Here is an 18,765-nt window from a genome sequence, read left to right as displayed (position 1 = left end):
GAAACAACATGATGGCAAAGCATCCAAGGATCATCATATATCAGTCGCGCAGTAGTACATATAGGTGGATAATGGGTCTCTAGGACAGGCAAACAAACACGCATAGCTCATGATAAATGCCTCAGCTGCAAGGGTTGGCATTGGGCACGCAAAATTGTGGGGAATATTGTTGGTTCCTAGTTGCCCCGCCTGCCCCGGCCGCGACCGCCACGGAAGCCACCTCCACCACGGCCACCGCCTCGTCCTCCTCCTCTGCCACCGTTGCCCTTAAAGTGGTGACCCTTCTTGCCATTTGAGTTCTTGTTGCCGGCCTTCAGGTCCTCGGGGAGAGGGAGTATGTTGTCGACGCACTTGCGGAAGCTGAAATCATCGGCGGACCCATCAACCCTGCGGATGAAGAAACAGCGGCTCTGCCACACTGGGTGGTTGCGGATCTCAAAGGCTTCCACGCCTGATCCAATCTTCTTGGCGGGCTCAGCGTGGCCTTTCTTCACCAGGTCCTCCAACACCATCTGCTCGTACTGTAAAAGGTAATATTCAAGTTAGCACTCTATGTGTCCGAATGAAGATGCCAATAACAAACTTTCATCTGGATAATAAGAACTAAGCTTGAAGGGCATACAGTACCTTGGAGGCAACTCAAAAGCATCAACTAACATAATCCTACATTGTTTCACAGCCCAGATGCAATAACAAACTTTCATCTGGATAATAACTAAAGCTTGAAGGGCATACAGTACACCAGAGGCAACTCAAAAGCATCAAGTAACATGATCCTAAGAAGTGGTCAATATATCAATATGATAAATGAATATATGCAGCACAATCTGGGCCAGCCAATTCAAAGTTTCTAAATCAAATTTAAATAAGATTACACCAACGCAATAGAAGACAAGTCAAATTTATTTCATTTATACCATCCTTAAGCTGTAATAAAGTTTACATAGCAAAGCACCGCAAGTTTTCATAAGTCTAGCAATGCCCAGCAGAAAGAGCAAAAGGTTCACTCTCCAGTATTGCATAACCACATAGGCACTGCAAACTTGAAAGGAATGTTAACAATATTCACGCAATGACTTTACATAGTCAATATTAACGCCAAATCCTTAATCTGCAGGATCAGATCAACACAACACAGCTTATGGCCTATATATCCTCCTGATTGACAGCAATACTAAATTCAACTGACTAAAATATTTTGGAGCAGAACACAGAACATTGTGCGAGGAGGGCAAATAAGATGCACCGGAAAAAAAGAGATAACCAACCAATAGCAAACCTCGTATGGAACCAGAAAACCAATGAGTTTTCATGTCTTGACAGGATCTAAGTGTGATTGAGATATCAACTCTAACCATGAACTCTAGAGACAAACTATTTACATACACTTCAGGCAGAGCACCATGAAAAAAAATCAACATATGCACCAAAAACAACCACATATACACTCATTACAAAACTCATATGGAAAGAGAAGGTTAATGTCTTGACTAGATCAACTTGTGATTGTGATATCAACGCTGACCATGAACGCTAAAGACAAACTATTACACACACTTGGGGCAGAGCACCATGAAAAAAAATCAACTTATGCACCAAAAACAACCACAAACCACTGAATGACAAAAGTCATATGGAAACCCAAACAACCCAGTCAAAGAAAGAAGACCTTAATTAGCAGGTGTAATCTAACACTATATATGATAATTCACACTCCCTCCCAAAATAAGTGTCGCTGATTTAGTACAACTTTGTACTAACTATGTACTAAATCTGCGTCACTTTTTTGGGCGGAGGGAGTAATAATAAACACAGGTAAATGGAAGTAGAAGATCAACCTTGCTTAATCCAAGTATACTAGAACACTGAAATTAATCAAATCAAACCAATAGGTTGCTACCACCCTAGTAAACTAACATTTCAGGATACATAATTGCATTAGAAAGTAAATAACTAGACCTCTAAACAGGTAAAGGGTCAAATCAGGAAGCTGTGAGGTCTACGCATGGCATAATATTAGATCCAACTTACAACCAGTTCGTTCAACCTTGACCAACTGCAAATTTGTAACCTTCACAGTGCATTTGTCGAGTACAATTAGTTAGATTACTTGGAACAAATCGATGTAAAAAATGATTTGCCTAACGCAGGCCCAGGCACCACGAACTCCCCCAGCTAATCAAATCAACCTACCAGCTTGTGACTACCGTGGACCGGACTACAAACGCAATACTCATAGCAAATCACAATATAGGCGCAACACCAATAACATCACCATGGCACGAGCGATTGGCTGAATCCTAACGCTGACGGTCTCACCTTGTTGAACTCGAGGTTCGGCGACCACGAGTGGAGCAGCGCGAAGAAGTAGTCGAACATGTCGACGGCCGTGGCGAACTCCTTGGGCCCCAGCTTGACGGGCTTCCCTTCCTCACCCTTGGCCCCCTCTTCCTCCCCGTTCCCGGCGACATCCTCCGCCTTCTTCGCCTCTTCCTCCACCTTCGCCTTCTTGGCCGGCGCCTCCTCCGCCTCCTCGGCCGCAGCCACCGGGGCGGAGTCGTCCCCTTCCTCCCGCTCCCTCTTCAGGCTAGGGTTCGCCTCCGGGGCCTCGGTCTCCATGGCCGCGGCTGCGGCGGCCGCTACCTCGGGTTCAGCCATGGCCGGAGGTGCGCGCGGGAGGGTGGCCGGAGATCGTAGCCGGGGACACGGAGGCGGTGTCGGAGGCGGTGGCGGTGGCGGCGGCTTGCTCGTAGGGTTTTGGGGGTTCTGTCCTCTGGGTGTGGAGAGGAGGGGACGAGTGCTTAAGAATCAAGCGTTCGCACGGGAATGCAAAGAAGGAATAAAACGAGGAGAGCCCAAGTGGCCCACTGGAGGGCAGCCCAGGAGCAGAGAGGAAAGTAATCTGCGTCACTCCTCGGGCCCGGCCTGCTCTCTTTTTAGTTTACGGAGTATACATTTATTTTCAACCTCCTCAAAATTTGCTAAAATAAACTCCTGAAAAGAATTATTTCCCTCCACTCCAAAATATATATTTTCCGAACAATCTCTGAAAATATAAAAACAACGTCGGAAATTACGGCTGCTGTCGAAACAAATAAAAAATAAAAAAATAAGAAATAAGAAAACACATGGAGAATGCTCTAGCAACACGAGTGCGTGTTTCTAATGGACATTTTGATAGTAAAATGCAATTTCACTATGTTTTATGTTGTGACAAATACAATTTTACCCAGGATAAAATATAAAAGACAGCACTGATATGAACAGCAAAATCTGAAGGCAAAAATAAAAATTACTGGGTTTTTGGCAACACGTTTACTAGTTTTCTACTTATTTTCACGCACTTGATAGAATGCGTGTGACAACCAAAAAGTGCTCCAAAATGCTTTCAATTTTTTTTTGTAACATCAATTTTATTACTTTTGCTCAAAACATCACGATTGTTTTCTCATCATGAAACTTTTGCACATTGATGAAAGACTTAACAATGAAAAAACAAGTAAATCTAGGATTGTCTTTCATTGGCCTTTGAACATCTGAAATTCTTCCACTAGTCAAGGAAATAAATTCTGATCAGAGTATTTCACAGTATTTCACAGTATGCTTCCACATACTCTAGAAGATTAGTACATTTGAAGCTTCTTTGTGTTCAGTTAGAGTGACGTTTACTATCACTGATCATGTTAAAAAGTCTCGCAGAACATTTCTTCCCTAAAGATATTAACAAGCAAGGCAAATGTCCATACAAATGGGACAATGACTGCTTGCCCAAGAATGCATGCGGCCTTGGTGTCAAAGGCCCGAGACAACAAGATAGAACCCTACTTATGAAAAAAGTTTACAAATTCTTCAATCATCATGACACTCCATGAGTTAACCTTGTATGGAGAGCTTATGACAACAATGGTACTACTCATAATGCTTCCTCCAACACTGATCGATTCTTCTGGAAAGATTGTTGTAAACTTATTGAGGATTTTAAGAATATCACAACATGTAGCCCTGATGATGGTTCATTTATTCTATTATGAAATGACAATTGGCATGATGATAGCATGAAGGAAAGATTTCCTCAACTTCACTGACTTGCAAAAACAAAAAAAGATCACATTATCTCCCTCTAATTAAAGCCATATCTGATAATGACATATACGATATGTTCCATGTACCATTGCCAGGCATCGTCCTCCAACGTGTGATGAATTTGCTAGCATTATGAATGGCATCGATCTCAATTATACCACTGACATTTGGACTTTCAACTGGAGTGGACTGAAATACTCCAACAATTTTTTTATGAATTAACTCGACCCCCACCCCACCCCACCACCAAACATTGATGCTCCCTTCAGATGGACATGGGAATCAGTTGCTTGTGTAAACAAAAATTCTTTTCTGGTTACCCATTTAGGACAAATTTAATAGCAGGGATTTGCTTTCCAAGAAACATTTTCACATTGATGACACTACTTGTGTGCGTTGGGACGAAGGTACCAATGGGGATCTCATCCATCATCTTTTTTATATGTCATTTTCATAAAAAGGGATGACAATGGTCACGGTGTGGAACACAGATTTAAATATATTTGATATTATGACTGAACGACAAAATGGAATGGAAAGCATTTGTTTCAGAGAAACTCTTATCATTGGATGCACATGAATGCTATCATATCTGAAAACAAACAGAGAGATATGGATTAGTGTTGCTATTCTTTCAAAGAGGATTTCCAAATGGTAATGAACAGGGAAAAGCCCATTCTGAAGATGGTATGCAAGCTTGGCCTGGCACTTTGTAATTTTTTTCATTCTCATTCCCCTACGACCCTTCCATATGTACATTATCAATTTTTTTAAATAGAAATGAGACATGGTAGAGCCTTCCCTACTGCACTCATGCTAAAAGAAATGAAAAATCAAGATTTTTTTTTATTTTTACCTCTTCTTTTTATTTTTACTGTTCACCCGAGTGCATATGCATTCTGAAGTAGAAACTTGGTGCCTTTTTTCAATGTTTTTGACATAGCTTACCACTCTTGTCAAGTGGCAGAAACTCCATGTCTTGACTGCACGTAATAAAGAAGCTGCAAGGACTAATAGTGAAAACATTATTAAACCACCATCGGTCCTATTTCGACAATATCATCATGAGCAACACGATTGTCCAAACTTCAAATTTTGAAAGGAGGCTTGCATGCTAGCCCTTTTTTTTTTAGCTTTGCTTGGAAGCCCCATTGGTCTGGGCACTGTGCAGATTGGCAGCACGGGCTGTCAGTACACTCCAAAACGAGCCAGCTTTTGCATTAACCCTACTTGTACGTATGTGCAGCGTGAAAGTCTCGAACGTACACCTTGCGCAGCAGCCAAACGAAACAAACAAGTTCCTTAATTAAATGCACCACACATCACACCAGTAAATAGTCACGACGACCAGCACAGTAATTCTCTAGTTCTATCGGCACGCACAGCACAACACACGCGCACCCACCCCTGACAAACTTTGATGCCACATTCCTTATTGCACACACTGAAAATTACTAAGCCGCAAATTAACAATCACAAATTCACACGCACACGTAGTACGTAGTACGTACACCCAAATGCATGGCTAATGATTCGATTAACCGCATGAACTAGTTGCATGACTCCCGGGCGAAGCCGACGCGCGAGTTGGCGACGTCGAAGACGACCCGGAGGTTCTGCTGCTGCAGGTTGGCGACGACGTTGACGACGGCGTTCACGTTCTGCGGCGCCTCCGCCATGGCCAGGCACGCCAGCGGCGTGGCGCTGCTGTGGATCAGCGTGTTCTCCATCGGCAGCGCCAGGTCCACGCCGCCGTCCATGTGGATCGTCACGGCCGGCGCGCCCCCGGCCGCCACCTCGTCCGTGTTGAAGCACGTGTCGAACGCGCCCAGCGACGTGTACCCGCTCGGCGCCGCCACGTGCCGCCGGAACTCCTCCCGCAGCGCCGCGTACACGGGCGCCGTCCACCGCGTGATCACCGTGCCGGAGTCCACCACCGTGCCCGCGCCCGTGCTGGGGTCGAACGCGAACGACCCCGCCGGCACCTTCACCGGGGACCGCCCCACGCTCAGCCCCGTCACGTTCACGTAGTAGAGCGACGACCGGTGCGGGTTCCTCAGCATCGGCGTGTACCGCGCCGCCCGGGGCTGCCCGGCGGCGCCCAGCCGGAGCGACCCGGAGAAGTAGTACGACTTGTAGCTCGGGAGGCAGTAGGAGAAGACGCCGTTGTACATGTTCCCGACCTGGGACAGCAGGGCCATGGGGCCCCGGCCCAGGCCCAGGAGGCCCTGCTTCGGGAGGTTCGACGTCGGCCCGCTCACCGAGCCCACGCATCCGAATGCGTAGTTGGGGATGGAGTCCTTGCCCAGATGCAGCCAGTCGCTGGCCAGCGCCGCCTGGAAGGAGGCGTCGGCGAAGGGCTTGGAGAAGGCGCACGACGGCAGCGGCGCCGCGCTGTCGAAGGGGTCCCGGTCCGGGCAGGGCTGGCCCTGGAGGATGGGGCACATGGACGAGGAGCAGGGGAGGGGCGCGTAGGAGGAGGAGTTGGCCGGGACGAAGAGGCTGCTGGCGGGGCAGGTGCCGCACGGGGAGCAGTGCGCCCAGGTGGCGTCGGCGCTGGTGTCGAGGGCCAGGAGCATGGGCTGGGCCGGCGAGCCGAGCCCGGCGCGCACCACGTAGGAGGGCGGGGTCTGGCCGGAGGCGACGGGCGCCGAGGCGGCGCCGGCGGAGGCGGCCTTGGAGGAGAGGAAGAGGAGGCGCGCGTCGTCGTCGCGGGCGAGCGCGATGATGGACTCGAGCGGGGAGGCGGAATGAGGGTGGACGTTGTGGTAGACGGAGAGGTCGGCCGCCGCAGCGACGGTGGCGGCGAGGAGGAGGAGGAGGAGAGGCAACCTGGTGGCCGCCATGGCTGCGGAGCTTAGCTTGAGCTAGGAGAGTGTCGGTCACTGCGAGGGAGTGAGGAGTGTGGCGTGGGTTTATATAGGGGTTTTGGCCTTTTTGTTTGTACATTTTGGGGCCTTGCTTGCATTTTCATTTCCGTCCCTGTTGAAATTTTGATATTAGTTGGATTCCAAAATCTACAAACAAAAAAAGCAATTCAAATTAAACTATTAAAAAAGATATATGAAAAAGTTAAAAAAAGGGAGAGTGCACTTGAAAAAAGTGTTGCATCAGACAGTTCTCATTTGAACCGTCAAATCTTCATCCAACGGCCTGAAACAGACCACATACTATTCATCTTCTTCCTCCTCACGCACGCCTCCGGCCCGCCCAGCCCCAATAGCTGGCCTCCACCACCAGTGGACGGCGGGCACTACTGCGAACCGCCTTGCTCCACCATTTCCTCAACCTCCTCTCATTGCCATTGCTGGCCAACGCCTCGGCCATTCCTCTAAGCCCCGCACCGGCGAAACAACTCCGGCGATCCCCTGCACCCCACACCCCTAAGGTAGGTAGTGAGGTTGCCGCTCCCCAGCGAAACTGCACCCTCGTCATATTTTAAAGATAGATAATGGGGTTGCTTCTTCTCTGATGAGATATCACACGCTTATGAAGAAGAAGAAGAAATGACTTACGCAACAAAAAGTTTGGATACCCTATAAATAGCAAAACCTAAAAAAAATGGTGAATTTTGTAAAAAAAAAGACTTTCGGATGAAGCTAGCTACCAACTGTGTTCAATTGACTTTTTAACTATGCATATCATGCCATCCCCCCTATGGTAAACCCTGGTAATCTGGAATCCACCGCGTATATTGCATGAGTTTTTCTACATATCTACTCCGTAGTCTAGTTGATGATTTATTCCGCAAAAAAAAAGTCTAGTTGATGATTTATGCGACCGGATTTACTACAGCGCAAGGAAGTAAAATGACCACCGTACTCTAGAATCCGCGGGTTTCATGGAACTCGCAGACAGCGTGACACGGCCTCGTCGACAGCTTGTCCTCACGGGTCAACAAGAGGACAAGGTTCGTCACATTCACATCTCGTCGGCCGAATGACCACCACCTAGCAGCAAGCTGGCACGGCGCTACCATCGAATCGGCTGTGTATCTTGTTATCATCACTCTGCTGCTGCTCTTCGCGCTGCACGTACGATCGTCTACCCTGGATACAACAAATCTGACCTCTCAAATACCCGCAGACAGTGACCCGTCTTAAATAATTTCTTCCACAATCGAACATTTTAATTAACAAATCTTAAATCCATATTATTACATGCAACATGAAATCCCAATTAAGGAATCAGTATGCGTTGCTTCGTCATGTCTGGCGGCTGGCCGCGTCCCTTGAAGTGTTGCTTCGATAGCCGGCGAGGTAGAGTAGGACATGTGACACACACACCGGCTCGCAGACTCAAGGTGCCGCCGTCTCCCATGTCCTACTCTTTCTTGTCGGAGTCCGGAGCGCTGGTGGACGTGAGATCGATGATGGATCTGTCGTGGAAGGAGCTGGTGACGTCCACCATGACGCGGTTCCGGCGCCCGGACTGGTCGTGCATCATATGGGGTGCTGAAGAATGTGACACCACCTCAACAATGTCCACCGCCGCGAGGGCTGTCATCGCCTCCCACACCCGTTGGCTTGCATAGTGGGCACGCAGCGCTATATTTGCGTCGGACGACGTCCATGTGTTCACCTCCGCCTCAGCGCGCCAACGAAGCAGTTGCGCATCCGCCACCGCGTCCAGACGCCAAAGAGATCGCACTGCCTTTGGTGATGTAGTGGCAACACACCTCATGTCGGATCCATGCGCCATTTGAGCGGATGCAATGGATTCCCGACGAAAGGAGTACCGAGTGCTGCCGTTGGGCGGCCTCCTCCCAGAAACGGCGGAGCGCAAGATGGACGGTCATCTCCTCCTAGAGGCCGCATGGAACGAGCTCTGGATCAATGGATCTCAAGGTGTAGGACTCGGATCCGCTGCCCGTCATGTTGAAAAAGGCCGGAGATTGCCGGACGAGAGCTTGGTTGAGAGAGTGGAGTGATAGGGAGTGAAGTGAAGTGACTAGGATTTGGTCCGAAAATTGGATGTCAACGAATATATGTGAGTCGGGTGAGCTAGTATGAGCTGGGTCCAACATGGCGGACGCGTCCGATCACGCCCACGCCATCCTATATCTGTCCCATATTTTAGCTATATAAGGGGTGTCCGTCAGCCGAGCGTTTAAAGCCGGTTCATCTAAATTGGACTTTTTGACCAATCAGTAACCGTGGCGCCCGTCCAAGTCGTTTGGGGAGGGTTCGAGGACGCCCGGCTGTAGATGTTGTAATGGGCACATAATATACTTACTATCTTGCACATTGTCGTCGATCAAATATTCCTCAGCTGAGATTAGAACGGATCAACTCGCCGCACTGCTCATTCCCTGAGCCGACAGTACAAGGCACACTACAATGCTCGCGCCACTCTACTATTGTACTGGATCGATCAGCTGCACGTGATTCGATCGGATGATGCTCAAGGATCACATGAATTGGCCTGGCATGCGATGTGCGTACGTACGACACAAAGCGTGTACGCGACGTGCACCAGCTAGCAGCCAAAAGCTTACAAAGTGTACAAATGTTTTCACCGGCCAGCTTTTCATACTGCAATCCTAAACAGTTACCGGCCAGTCGACCGCATCCACAATCCGTAGGTTCAGTTCAACTCTTACGACAAGCAGAATGATCAACTTAATACTAACTTTGACATCGACACCTGAGCTGCCAATACAGCACTATTAACAAAGACGCAGAACATCTCACATGCATATGTGTACGCAAAAGCACATCATCCATCCATCCATTAATTCATGCATGACAAGCATCCTTCCACGGCTACGGACAGACTCATCGCTTCATCAGGAAACCAGGGATCATCCTATTGTGTGCTTGCTTTCGTCGTTAAGTCGTCCACTATAGATTGCCCGTCTTCTCGTCCCTACTAATAAACCATGCATGGGTCTCACACACCTGCTAATCTCATGGACGGGTCGATTAATCTATCACAATCAACACAGCCAGGCCTAGCCTCTCCATCTACCAGCTCCAAAGGAAGGCAGGTCACGGGCGCCTTGTCCGCTCATGGCGATGCAGATTGCAGACGAAGCTCGCCACCTTCTCACTCTCCACACTGTACCAGCTGCTGGGGCATACCTTGGACCCTTCCATACTGATCCAGAGCGTCCTAATAATGCAGTTTTGGTTCTTCATACGCATGCATGCAACGCTCGCAGAGATCAGATTGGATCCCGAGAGGCCGATCGACAAGAAACTGTGCTTCCCCGTGAGATATCTCACGGGATTGCTGAATCGGCGGATGCTAACCATCAAATGTAGTACAGCGCATCTTCCTCGGCAAGTTGCAGTGCTATCGAGTGGATTCAGGACCCAGCACGTAGGTCGTTTAAGTGATGCTTTGATTCTGTGCGGAGGACTCTGCAACAGTTTTGTGGGTGATGAGGGAGGGGGTATGGGGTATACAGCGTACGTAGTGAACTATGTTCTGAACCTATGTTCCGTGTACAGTTCAGCTGGGTTCTTTGAGATCTTTTTTCGCTTAAAAAAGAGCGCCTCTAGTCAGTGGCAAGAAACTGTGACCCGTTGTGCTCAAATTTTGCCCAAAAGGCATTTTAGGTCGCCCGAATGCCCTTTCGTCTAGTTAAAGTCATTTGACCATTACTTTGAAAATTCATATGAACCCAGCAAAATGCAAATAAAATATCAAAATTTTCAAAAAATGGCATCTGTACGTGCATTCCATTTACCAAATGTTTGTTGACCTTTACTATTGGCAAACACGTGCTGATGTATCAAATGTTTGTTGTACTATATCTAATTATGCACTATAAAGACAAGATGTCCGTTCATAGATGTGCTATCGAATATCATGTTGCTATGCTGTACGCGTACACTAATTAAGTACGGTTAATTAGTACTTTCTAATATTTTTATGACTTTGTGCTACTTTACGACTTTTTAATAAGATGACTGCATGCATCGTTCAGATGCAGAGGCCGGGGGCAAGCCCCCTTTTTCAAAAAAAAATACTACTTTCTAGCCATCCTTCTGTCATGAGATTTTGGTGAACAGTGGCATGCATTATATTATGGTATGTTAAGGAAGTTAGTTGTTTCCTATGAAAATGACCGTGATACACAATTGTTAAATACTCCCTCAACTCCACAATGTAGTGCGCTCGCGTTTCCCCAGATTCAAGTTTGAACGTAAATTTAACCAACAAGATCGACCGCGGCGGGAGTGAAAATTATACCACTGAATTCGTATTTTTTATATGAATTCAACGATATAATTTTTGCCCCTGCCGCAATTGGTCTCGTTGGTTAAATTTAGAGTCAAACTTGGATCTCGAGAAGTGCGGACACACTATATTATGGAATGGAGGTAGTACTAAAAAAATATAGAAATGTCAGACCACAGTATTGACAGAATCAACGTGAGCATGTACGAAAAGGAATCACTAGATTTCAGTTTGAGCAACTCAAGTCATAGGGAAAACAAATGTGACTTTAACATGTCTAAAACTTTGCCATGGCAAACAAAATCCAAGATCACGCATTTCAACCCCTTGGCCATCTTTTTTTTTGCCGAGAACTAACCCTTATATCATTTTAGGCAACACTTAAACCTGTCACGAAAAATGGAAATGAATTGAGACGTCCAAAAGCATCGCCTAAAATCAGGCCGGAACATTACCAAAATTACCAAGGGGGTTGCCCTGCGACGAAATCAACTGCTGACGGTTTCCGTCACGAAAAATGATCTGAGGCAACATTTTGTTTCATTAAGAGGATTTTCGTCACAAAATAGCAAATTTTGTAGTGGGATTTGGTTTAACCAATGGTGTATGATCCCTAAAAATGTGAAGGGAAAATTGAAGACGTGTGGACCCTTTGAAGAATTAGACGATGAATTGGAGTGTGAAGACTTAACTCTTTACTTGTTCATTTTATTCCTTTTTAAGTCAATAAGGCAAAACGTACTGTTAAGGCGGGGTCCAGGTGTTACTAAGATAGTGTGTCTTCATTTCTGCTAAGTCGAATTTATTTCTCCAGAGTTGAAGACATGGAAACCTCCTTTCGGCAAAAGTCATCAAGCTTGCGTGTTGAAGGTGATTCTTCATTACACCCAGGTTTAATTTCTTCGCTGAGGAGTCAGGAAGCATGTATTTGGGTTGTCCTACGTGAGGAATTTGAGATTTTTAATTTTTGACCGTTGCGCCAGCACGTTGACATGCCCGTTCCCTCCAATGGTCACTTCAGCCCTCGGGTTGCGACCACCGACTATGGCCCTGTTTGGTTCAGCTTTTATCGACGGATTTCGTTGCCGCGCAGCAGAATCTAAACCAAAGGGCGAACCCAGCAGAATCCGATTTCAGAAATCCGCTGCCAAAATCTGAACCAAAAGCGGAAGCAGCCCAAGACGTGCTTTCCAAAATCTGATTTTGCTGCGGGCCAAAATCTGAAAAAGCTGTATCAGCTGGTTTGCCAAATGACCTACATCTTTTTCACATCAGATTTTCCACAGCTGTTTTTCCACAACAGATTTTTCACAGCTGCTTTTAGAAATCCACAGCCGAACCAAACAGGTCCTATAAATAGCTCGATCCTCTACCATAAGTTGGTTGGCTGCTCCATTAGAATCAATGCATGTTCTCTCTGCAACCCATTATCTTGAAGAATTCGAGTGAACCCTGAGTGAGGAAAAACCCACAACCTTAAAATCCCAAGTGGTTGAGTGTCACTGAAGAATCTGTTCTAAGTTCACCAAAGACCTGTTATTCTTGGAAATTGTGCATCTTCCAGACAGTTATGTATCCGTTTAGAGCCTCCAGCCCGTGGACTAGCTGAAGAACAAGTCTGTGAAGGCTTGGAGGTCACCTTGAAGATCTACCATGAGTGGTTGGGCTATGTTCGAGTGATCTTAGCTCAAGGAAAATAGGTTGAAGACATGCATGGTCTTCTGGTTAAATCTTAGCCCCTCCAACCATATGTAGAGTTGTCAACTTGAACCAGGTCATCAAATTGTTTGTCTTCACCAGGCATCCGGGTTCTTATTTGTTCGTCCAATTTACATCATGCATTTTGCTGGTTCTAAAGAAATTGCTCTTACCTCTCTCTGAAAACTTTGTTGAGTTTATCTCTATTCTTCTACATATCATTATGTTCCACTTTGTGTTTACGCTTACTATACTTAATGACATCTGCATGTTTGCTAGACTTAAGTACATTTACTGCTACCTAGTTATTCTTCTAGCTAGATTACTTCCGTCGCTATCTCAGTCGTACTAGTTTACTTCATATAGTCTATTGCTTCGGCGTAGTTTGTCTTTTGTTATGTATAACATTACTTTGGTACTACTACTTTTCTTTAAACAACTTGTCCCCCCCCCCCCAGAATTTTGGGAACATGCCGAAAGCATTCCACTACTATGCTTGAGTAGTGGTGAAAGTGCAACTATCCCTGGGTGGTTTTGGTAATTCCTAACAACATATAGCTCATTGAGCTAATGCTATTCCAAGATAAATATTTCAGGAAAGCTCAATGTTTGGCATGTCATGGATTAGAAAGTGGACCCTTCAAAATACCAAGGACAAAGGATTGACTCAAGCTCAAAGCACAAGACTCTACATTTTCTATTTTAGTGATCCAAGATCACATTGAGTCTATAGGAAAAGCCAATACTATTAAGAAGGGATGAGGTGTTGCTTAATGAGAATCTTGCTCAAAATGCTTAGTGGTATGCTCCAAAACCCTCCACTACTTTCTCACTTCCACATATGTCCTAAACCAAAAAGTCCAACTTGGCCCAACCGAAGTTTCTCATCCGGAGCCACCGAGTTCAGTTGACATAGCCACTGCCAGAAACCCTAATCAATTCGGTCTCACCGATAGGGATCTCGGTCTCACTGAGATGGGTTGCAAACTCTCTGTTTCCCTTTGTAACGTTTCGGTCTAACCGAGATGAGCGATTGGTCCCACTGAGATTGCAATGCAAACTCTCTGTTTCCTTTTCGTAATGTTTCAGTCCAACTGAAAGAGCGAACCGGTCCCACCGAGTTTGCTAGACCAACTCTCTGTTTGGCTATTACCAAAATCGGTCTCACCGAGATTACGTTATGCCCTAACCCCAATGACATCGGTCCCACCGAGTTGACTTGTCGGTCCCACCGAGAATCCTAACGTTCACATTTTGAACTAAATCGGTCCCACCGAGCTTAATGATTCGGTCCCACCGAGTTTGGTGATTTGTGTGTAACGGTTAGATTTTGTGTGGAGGCTATATATACCCCTCCACCCACTCTTCATTCTTAAAGAGAGCCATTAGAATATGCCTACACTTCCAATACACATTTTCTGAGAGAGAACCACCTACACTTGTGTTGAGGTCAAGATATTCCATTCCAACCACATAAATCTTGATCTCTAGCCTTCCCCAAGTTGCTTTCCACTCAAATCTTCTTCCTACCAAATCCAATCATATGAGAGAGAGTTGAGTGTTGGGGAGACTATCATTTGAAGCACAAGAGCAAGGAGTTCATCATCAACACACCATTTGTTACTTCTTGGAGAGTGGTGTCTCCTAGATTGGCTAGGTGTCACTTGGGAGCCTCCGACAAGATTGTGGAGTTGAACCAAGGAGTTTGTAAGGGCAAGGAGATCGCCTACTTCGTGAAGATCTACCCTAGTGAGGCAAGTCCTTCGTGGTCGACGGCCATGGTGGGATAGACAAGGTTGCTTCTTCGTGGACCCTTCGTGGGTGGAGCCCTCCGTGGACTCGTGCGACCGTTACCCTTTGTGGGTTGAAGTCTCCATCAACGTGGATGTACGATAGCACCACCTATCGAAACCACGCCAAAAATCTTCTTGTCAACATTGCATTTGCTCCCTCAAACTCATCCCTTTACCTTCATATGCAATTGTTTTACATTCCGCTGCTATACTCTTAGAATTGCATGTGTAGGTTGATTACTTGTTTGTGCTAAGCTGCTAAAATCTGCCAAGAACTAAAATTGGGAAAAGGCTAGATTTTTATTTGGTCAAGTAGTCTAATCACCCCCCTCTAGACATACTTTCGATCCTACAAGTGGTATCAGAGTTTTGGTCTCCATTTGCTTTGATTTCCATAGCTTTTGATAGTCATAGCCTTGGTTTCACAACCTAGGAGAGTATGGCGTCTAGCGAGGGAAATTACCACCATAGAGGTCCTTACTTTGATGATACTAATTTTGCTAGTTGGCAGCATACGATGAAAATGCATATTCTTGGACATAACCCCGTCGTTTGGGCTATTGTGTGTGTTGGCTTGCAAGGTGAATTCTTTGATGGGAGAGAACCGAACCGTGAAGCTACCGCAGAAGAGTTGAAGATGCTACAATACAATGCTTAAGCTTGTGATATTCTCTTCAACGGATTGTGCCCCGAAGAATTCAACAAAATCAGCTGTCTTGAGAATGCAAAGGAAATTTGGGATACTTTGATTGATATGCACGAAGGTACCGACTCCGTCAAAGAATCCAAATTGGATGTGCTTCAAAGTCAACTTGACAAGTTCAAAATGAAGGATGGTGAAGGTGTCGCTGAAATGTACTCTAGGCCTGCTCTCATCACAAATGAGATTGCCGGCTTAGGAAGTGAAGAGATGACCGACAAATTCATCATCAAGAAGATCCTAAGAGCCTTGGATGGAAAATATGATACCGTGTGCACATTGATCCAAATGATGCCCAACTACAAAGATCTCAAGCCAACGGAAGTCATTGGAGGAATTGTTGCACATGAGATGTCACTCAAGGATAAGGAGGAGCTTCACAACAAGTCAAGTGGTGCTTACAAAGCCTCATGTGATACTCCCACATCTTCAAGTGAGAAACAAATCTTTAATGAATAATTGAGCTTAATGGTGAAGAACTTCAACAAGTTCTACAAGAATAGAAGCAAAGAAATAAACTCCAAGTCAAGGTCCTACAATGACAAAAGATCTTCTAGTCGTGAGCGTAATTGCTATAATTGTGGAAGACCCGGACACTACTCCAATGAGTGTACACCCCCCTACAAAAGAAGAGATGATTCTCCCAAAAGAAGGAGTAGAAGAGAAGAATCACTACCAAGAGAAAGGAGGAGTAGAGATGATCGTTATGAACGGAGACACTCTCGTAGAAGCAAGGATTCGGAAAGAAAAGAAAAGTCATCAAGGAGCTACACAAAAAGAAGACATCAATCTCATGTTGGTGAATGAGTATCCAGCTCTGACTCCAACGATCACTCCGAAAGAAGTTATCACTCCGATTCCGATTATACTCAAGATGAAGGTGTTGCCGAACTAGCACTTGTGACAACCAACTACTACAACATATTTGACTCACCAAATGAAGGAATTGGGAGATGCTTCATGGCTAAAGGTCCAAAGGTAACACACCCCGAGTATGTTGATTTCAATAGTGATGAAGATGATTTGCTAAGAGATGATGATTTACTTGTTGACAACTCTAGTGATGAAAACTATGATGAGCATACTATTAATCATTATAATCAAGATAAAACGAATGATGATGATAAAAAGGAGATTGAGCGTCTAACTAAAGAACTAAACACTCTTAAGTTAGCTCATGAAACTACCTTGGAAAATCATCGAGAACTTTTAAAGACTCATGATAATCTACGCTTTGAAAAGCTCAACCTTGAGGAAGAGCATGAGTTTTTAAAGGCAATCAATGATGATCTTCGCAAGAAAAGTTCTTCTTACATTGCCAAGCGTTTACTCTTGTCTACTTACATGCCACAAGTTAAATCTAACAACAAGAGCAAGAAAGATTCTTCATCTAGTAGTAACAATAATCATGCTAAATCCAATATTGTTGCTTCTAGTAGTTCTCTCGATTCAACTAATGATTCTCTTAGCCAAGTTACACTTGAGCAAGAAAATAGCTTATTGAAGGGAATCATAGAGAAAGGCTTTTACAAGAGTCTTGCCGGAAGTAAGCAATTTGAGGAAATTGTGCGCAAGCAAGGAAGACACCGGAAGAATCAAGGTGTTGGTTTCGAATGAAAGTTCAATGCCAATGGAGTTGAGTGGGAAGAAGATCAATACCCCAAGACGAAGTTTGTTCCTCAACAAGAGAAGTATGATCCTACTTCTTTCAAACGAACACAAGCTCAAGACGATCTTCCACCACAAGACCACAAGCAAAAAGGCAAGGACAAGCTTCAAGAGGAAATTGATGCATTTGAAGAAGCACCTAAGGCCTTGGTCAAGTGGATTCCCAAGACTACATCAAGTTCCACTTCATCAAGTACAACTACGACTCCAAGTGTTCCCATCAAGTTGGTGTGGATCCAGAAGAAGAAGAACTAGAGAGTTCCCGAGGATGACTCCGCCAACATACTTCACTCTTATCATTCTGGCAAGGATGAGTGCAAACTACTTCCATATCTTGCACTAGTTCAAGGAGTCACAAACCCTCTTGTTGGTAAGACAAGGGACAAGGTAACTTAATGATTTCATGGACATCATCTTGTGCATACGTCACTCTATGTCTATGGATATCCTTGTTTGTTCCTTGTGGGAGTAACCCGTGTAGGTATTGAAAGTGCAACTCACTCCAAAGGATTGCTCCAAATGATCTACATCAACATTGAGCATCTACATCTTCAACACCTACATGAAGTCATCATCGACAAAACCCAAGGTTAGTTCATTCCCTTTAGGGGGAATATCACATCTAGGGGGAGCTTTACTCAAATCTATGAGCTAAAGCAAATCTAATGGTGTGAACACAATAATGCTTTATGTAAAAGTGGTAACCCCGCTTGTGCTTAAACGATGAGTATGACCTATGATCAAATGTTCTCATTTGACTCCTAAGTCAATATACTCATATATAGATGACCTAGTCATCGCCAATTGCCTGATAGATGCTAGAATGTTTGTGCATGCTTTGTCACATATTTCATTTGCCACTTTATTGTGTGAGCATGTTGATTGCATATTTTACTCATCCGAGGACATCCGTTTGTTGCTTTGATTGTTTGGCTCTTTCTCTTTTTGCCAAATGGATGGACAAGAATGCCTAAGAACACCCTCTAGCTATATATGCTTTTCTCATCTCAAACTCTATTCATGCTACATCACAAAGTTTGATCAAGTCAGATTTGAACCACTCTGTGTGAGGAGCACTCGGAGATCCCGATTCGTCATAGACTTAAACCCCCAAAACCTCTTTGTGCATCGCGGTCTGACCGATTCATCCTTTTCGGTCCTACCGAGTCACCAAGTTGATCTAGGGTTTTCAATCTTGGTGCAACCGATTAGAACTTTTCGGTCACACCGAGTTGCAGTAACTGCTTGTAGTTTTGCATCTCGGTGCCACCGAGTCGTTCCACTCAATCACACCGACAGGGTCAGGTTATATATACCGCAGGGTCAAATTTTGGAAATTTCTCTGAACCCCTTCGCCCGCGCGTAACCTGCTCTGCCTCCTCTAGTCTCCGGATCGTCCTCTCGTTGCCAATGACCTCCCGCCGCTGGTCTCCACCACCGTCAATGGAAATCTTCACCGCCGTTGCCGCCATAGCAAGTTCGTCACCGAACTAGCGTACGAACTTGATCGTTGTGCTAATCCTTCACTCCGATTCTTAGCACATTGGTTTGCCATGTTTCTTGCCATGATTGAAATCATCCTGTCCAGCAAAAACGTCCCATAGATTAGTTTTGATTTGAAAATTTAGGGTTAGG

At 45.4% G+C, this 18,765-nt stretch overlaps 2 protein-coding genes across 2 annotated transcripts; both read right to left on the bottom strand.

The window, feature by feature from the left end:
- LOC147976717 (DCL-like protein) lies at window positions 1–2,797 on the bottom strand. Its single transcript, XM_087518995.1, has 2 exons — window positions 2,320–2,797; window positions 1–521 (listed from the first exon to the last, which is right to left on the bottom strand). The coding sequence occupies exons 1-2, from the start codon at window positions 2,656–2,658 to the stop codon at window positions 177–179; spliced, it is 684 nt and encodes a 227-aa protein (XP_087375121.1). The 5' UTR covers window positions 2,659–2,797; the 3' UTR covers window positions 1–176.
- A 2,569-nt stretch (window positions 2,798–5,366) lies between these two features.
- Window positions 5,367–6,994, bottom strand: LOC147976716 (aspartyl protease 25-like). Its single transcript, XM_087518994.1, has one exon. It carries the CDS (start codon window positions 6,927–6,929, stop codon window positions 5,634–5,636), a length of 1,296 nt encoding a protein of 431 aa, XP_087375120.1. The 5' UTR covers window positions 6,930–6,994; the 3' UTR covers window positions 5,367–5,633.
- Between the last annotated feature and the right edge of the window lie 11,771 nt (window positions 6,995–18,765).

Source organism: Triticum urartu, chromosome 4A (assembly GCF_056163025.1).
Source record: "Triticum urartu cultivar PI428250 chromosome 4A, HENAU_Tu73, whole genome shotgun sequence".
Lineage (NCBI taxonomy): Eukaryota > Viridiplantae > Streptophyta > Magnoliopsida > Poales > Poaceae > Triticum > Triticum urartu.
The sequence above is the reverse complement of the archived record's forward strand: the minus strand, read 5'-3'. Positions and strand labels throughout refer to the sequence as shown.

What these genes read in the sequence shown, in the direction of transcription:
- LOC147976717 (XM_087518995.1), bottom strand. Translation starts at nt 2,658, where the DNA reads ATGGCTGAACCCGAGGTAGCGGCCGCCGCAGCCGCGGCCATGGAGACC. An exon ending in CGAACCTCGAGTTCAACAAG is followed by an intron (nt 522 to 2,319) that starts GTGAGACCGTCA and finishes TACCTTTTACAG; the next exon opens with TACGAGCAGATGGTGTTGGA.
- LOC147976716 (XM_087518994.1), bottom strand. Translation starts at nt 6,929, where the DNA reads ATGGCGGCCACCAGGTTGCCTCTCCTCCTCCTCCTCCTCGCCGCCACC.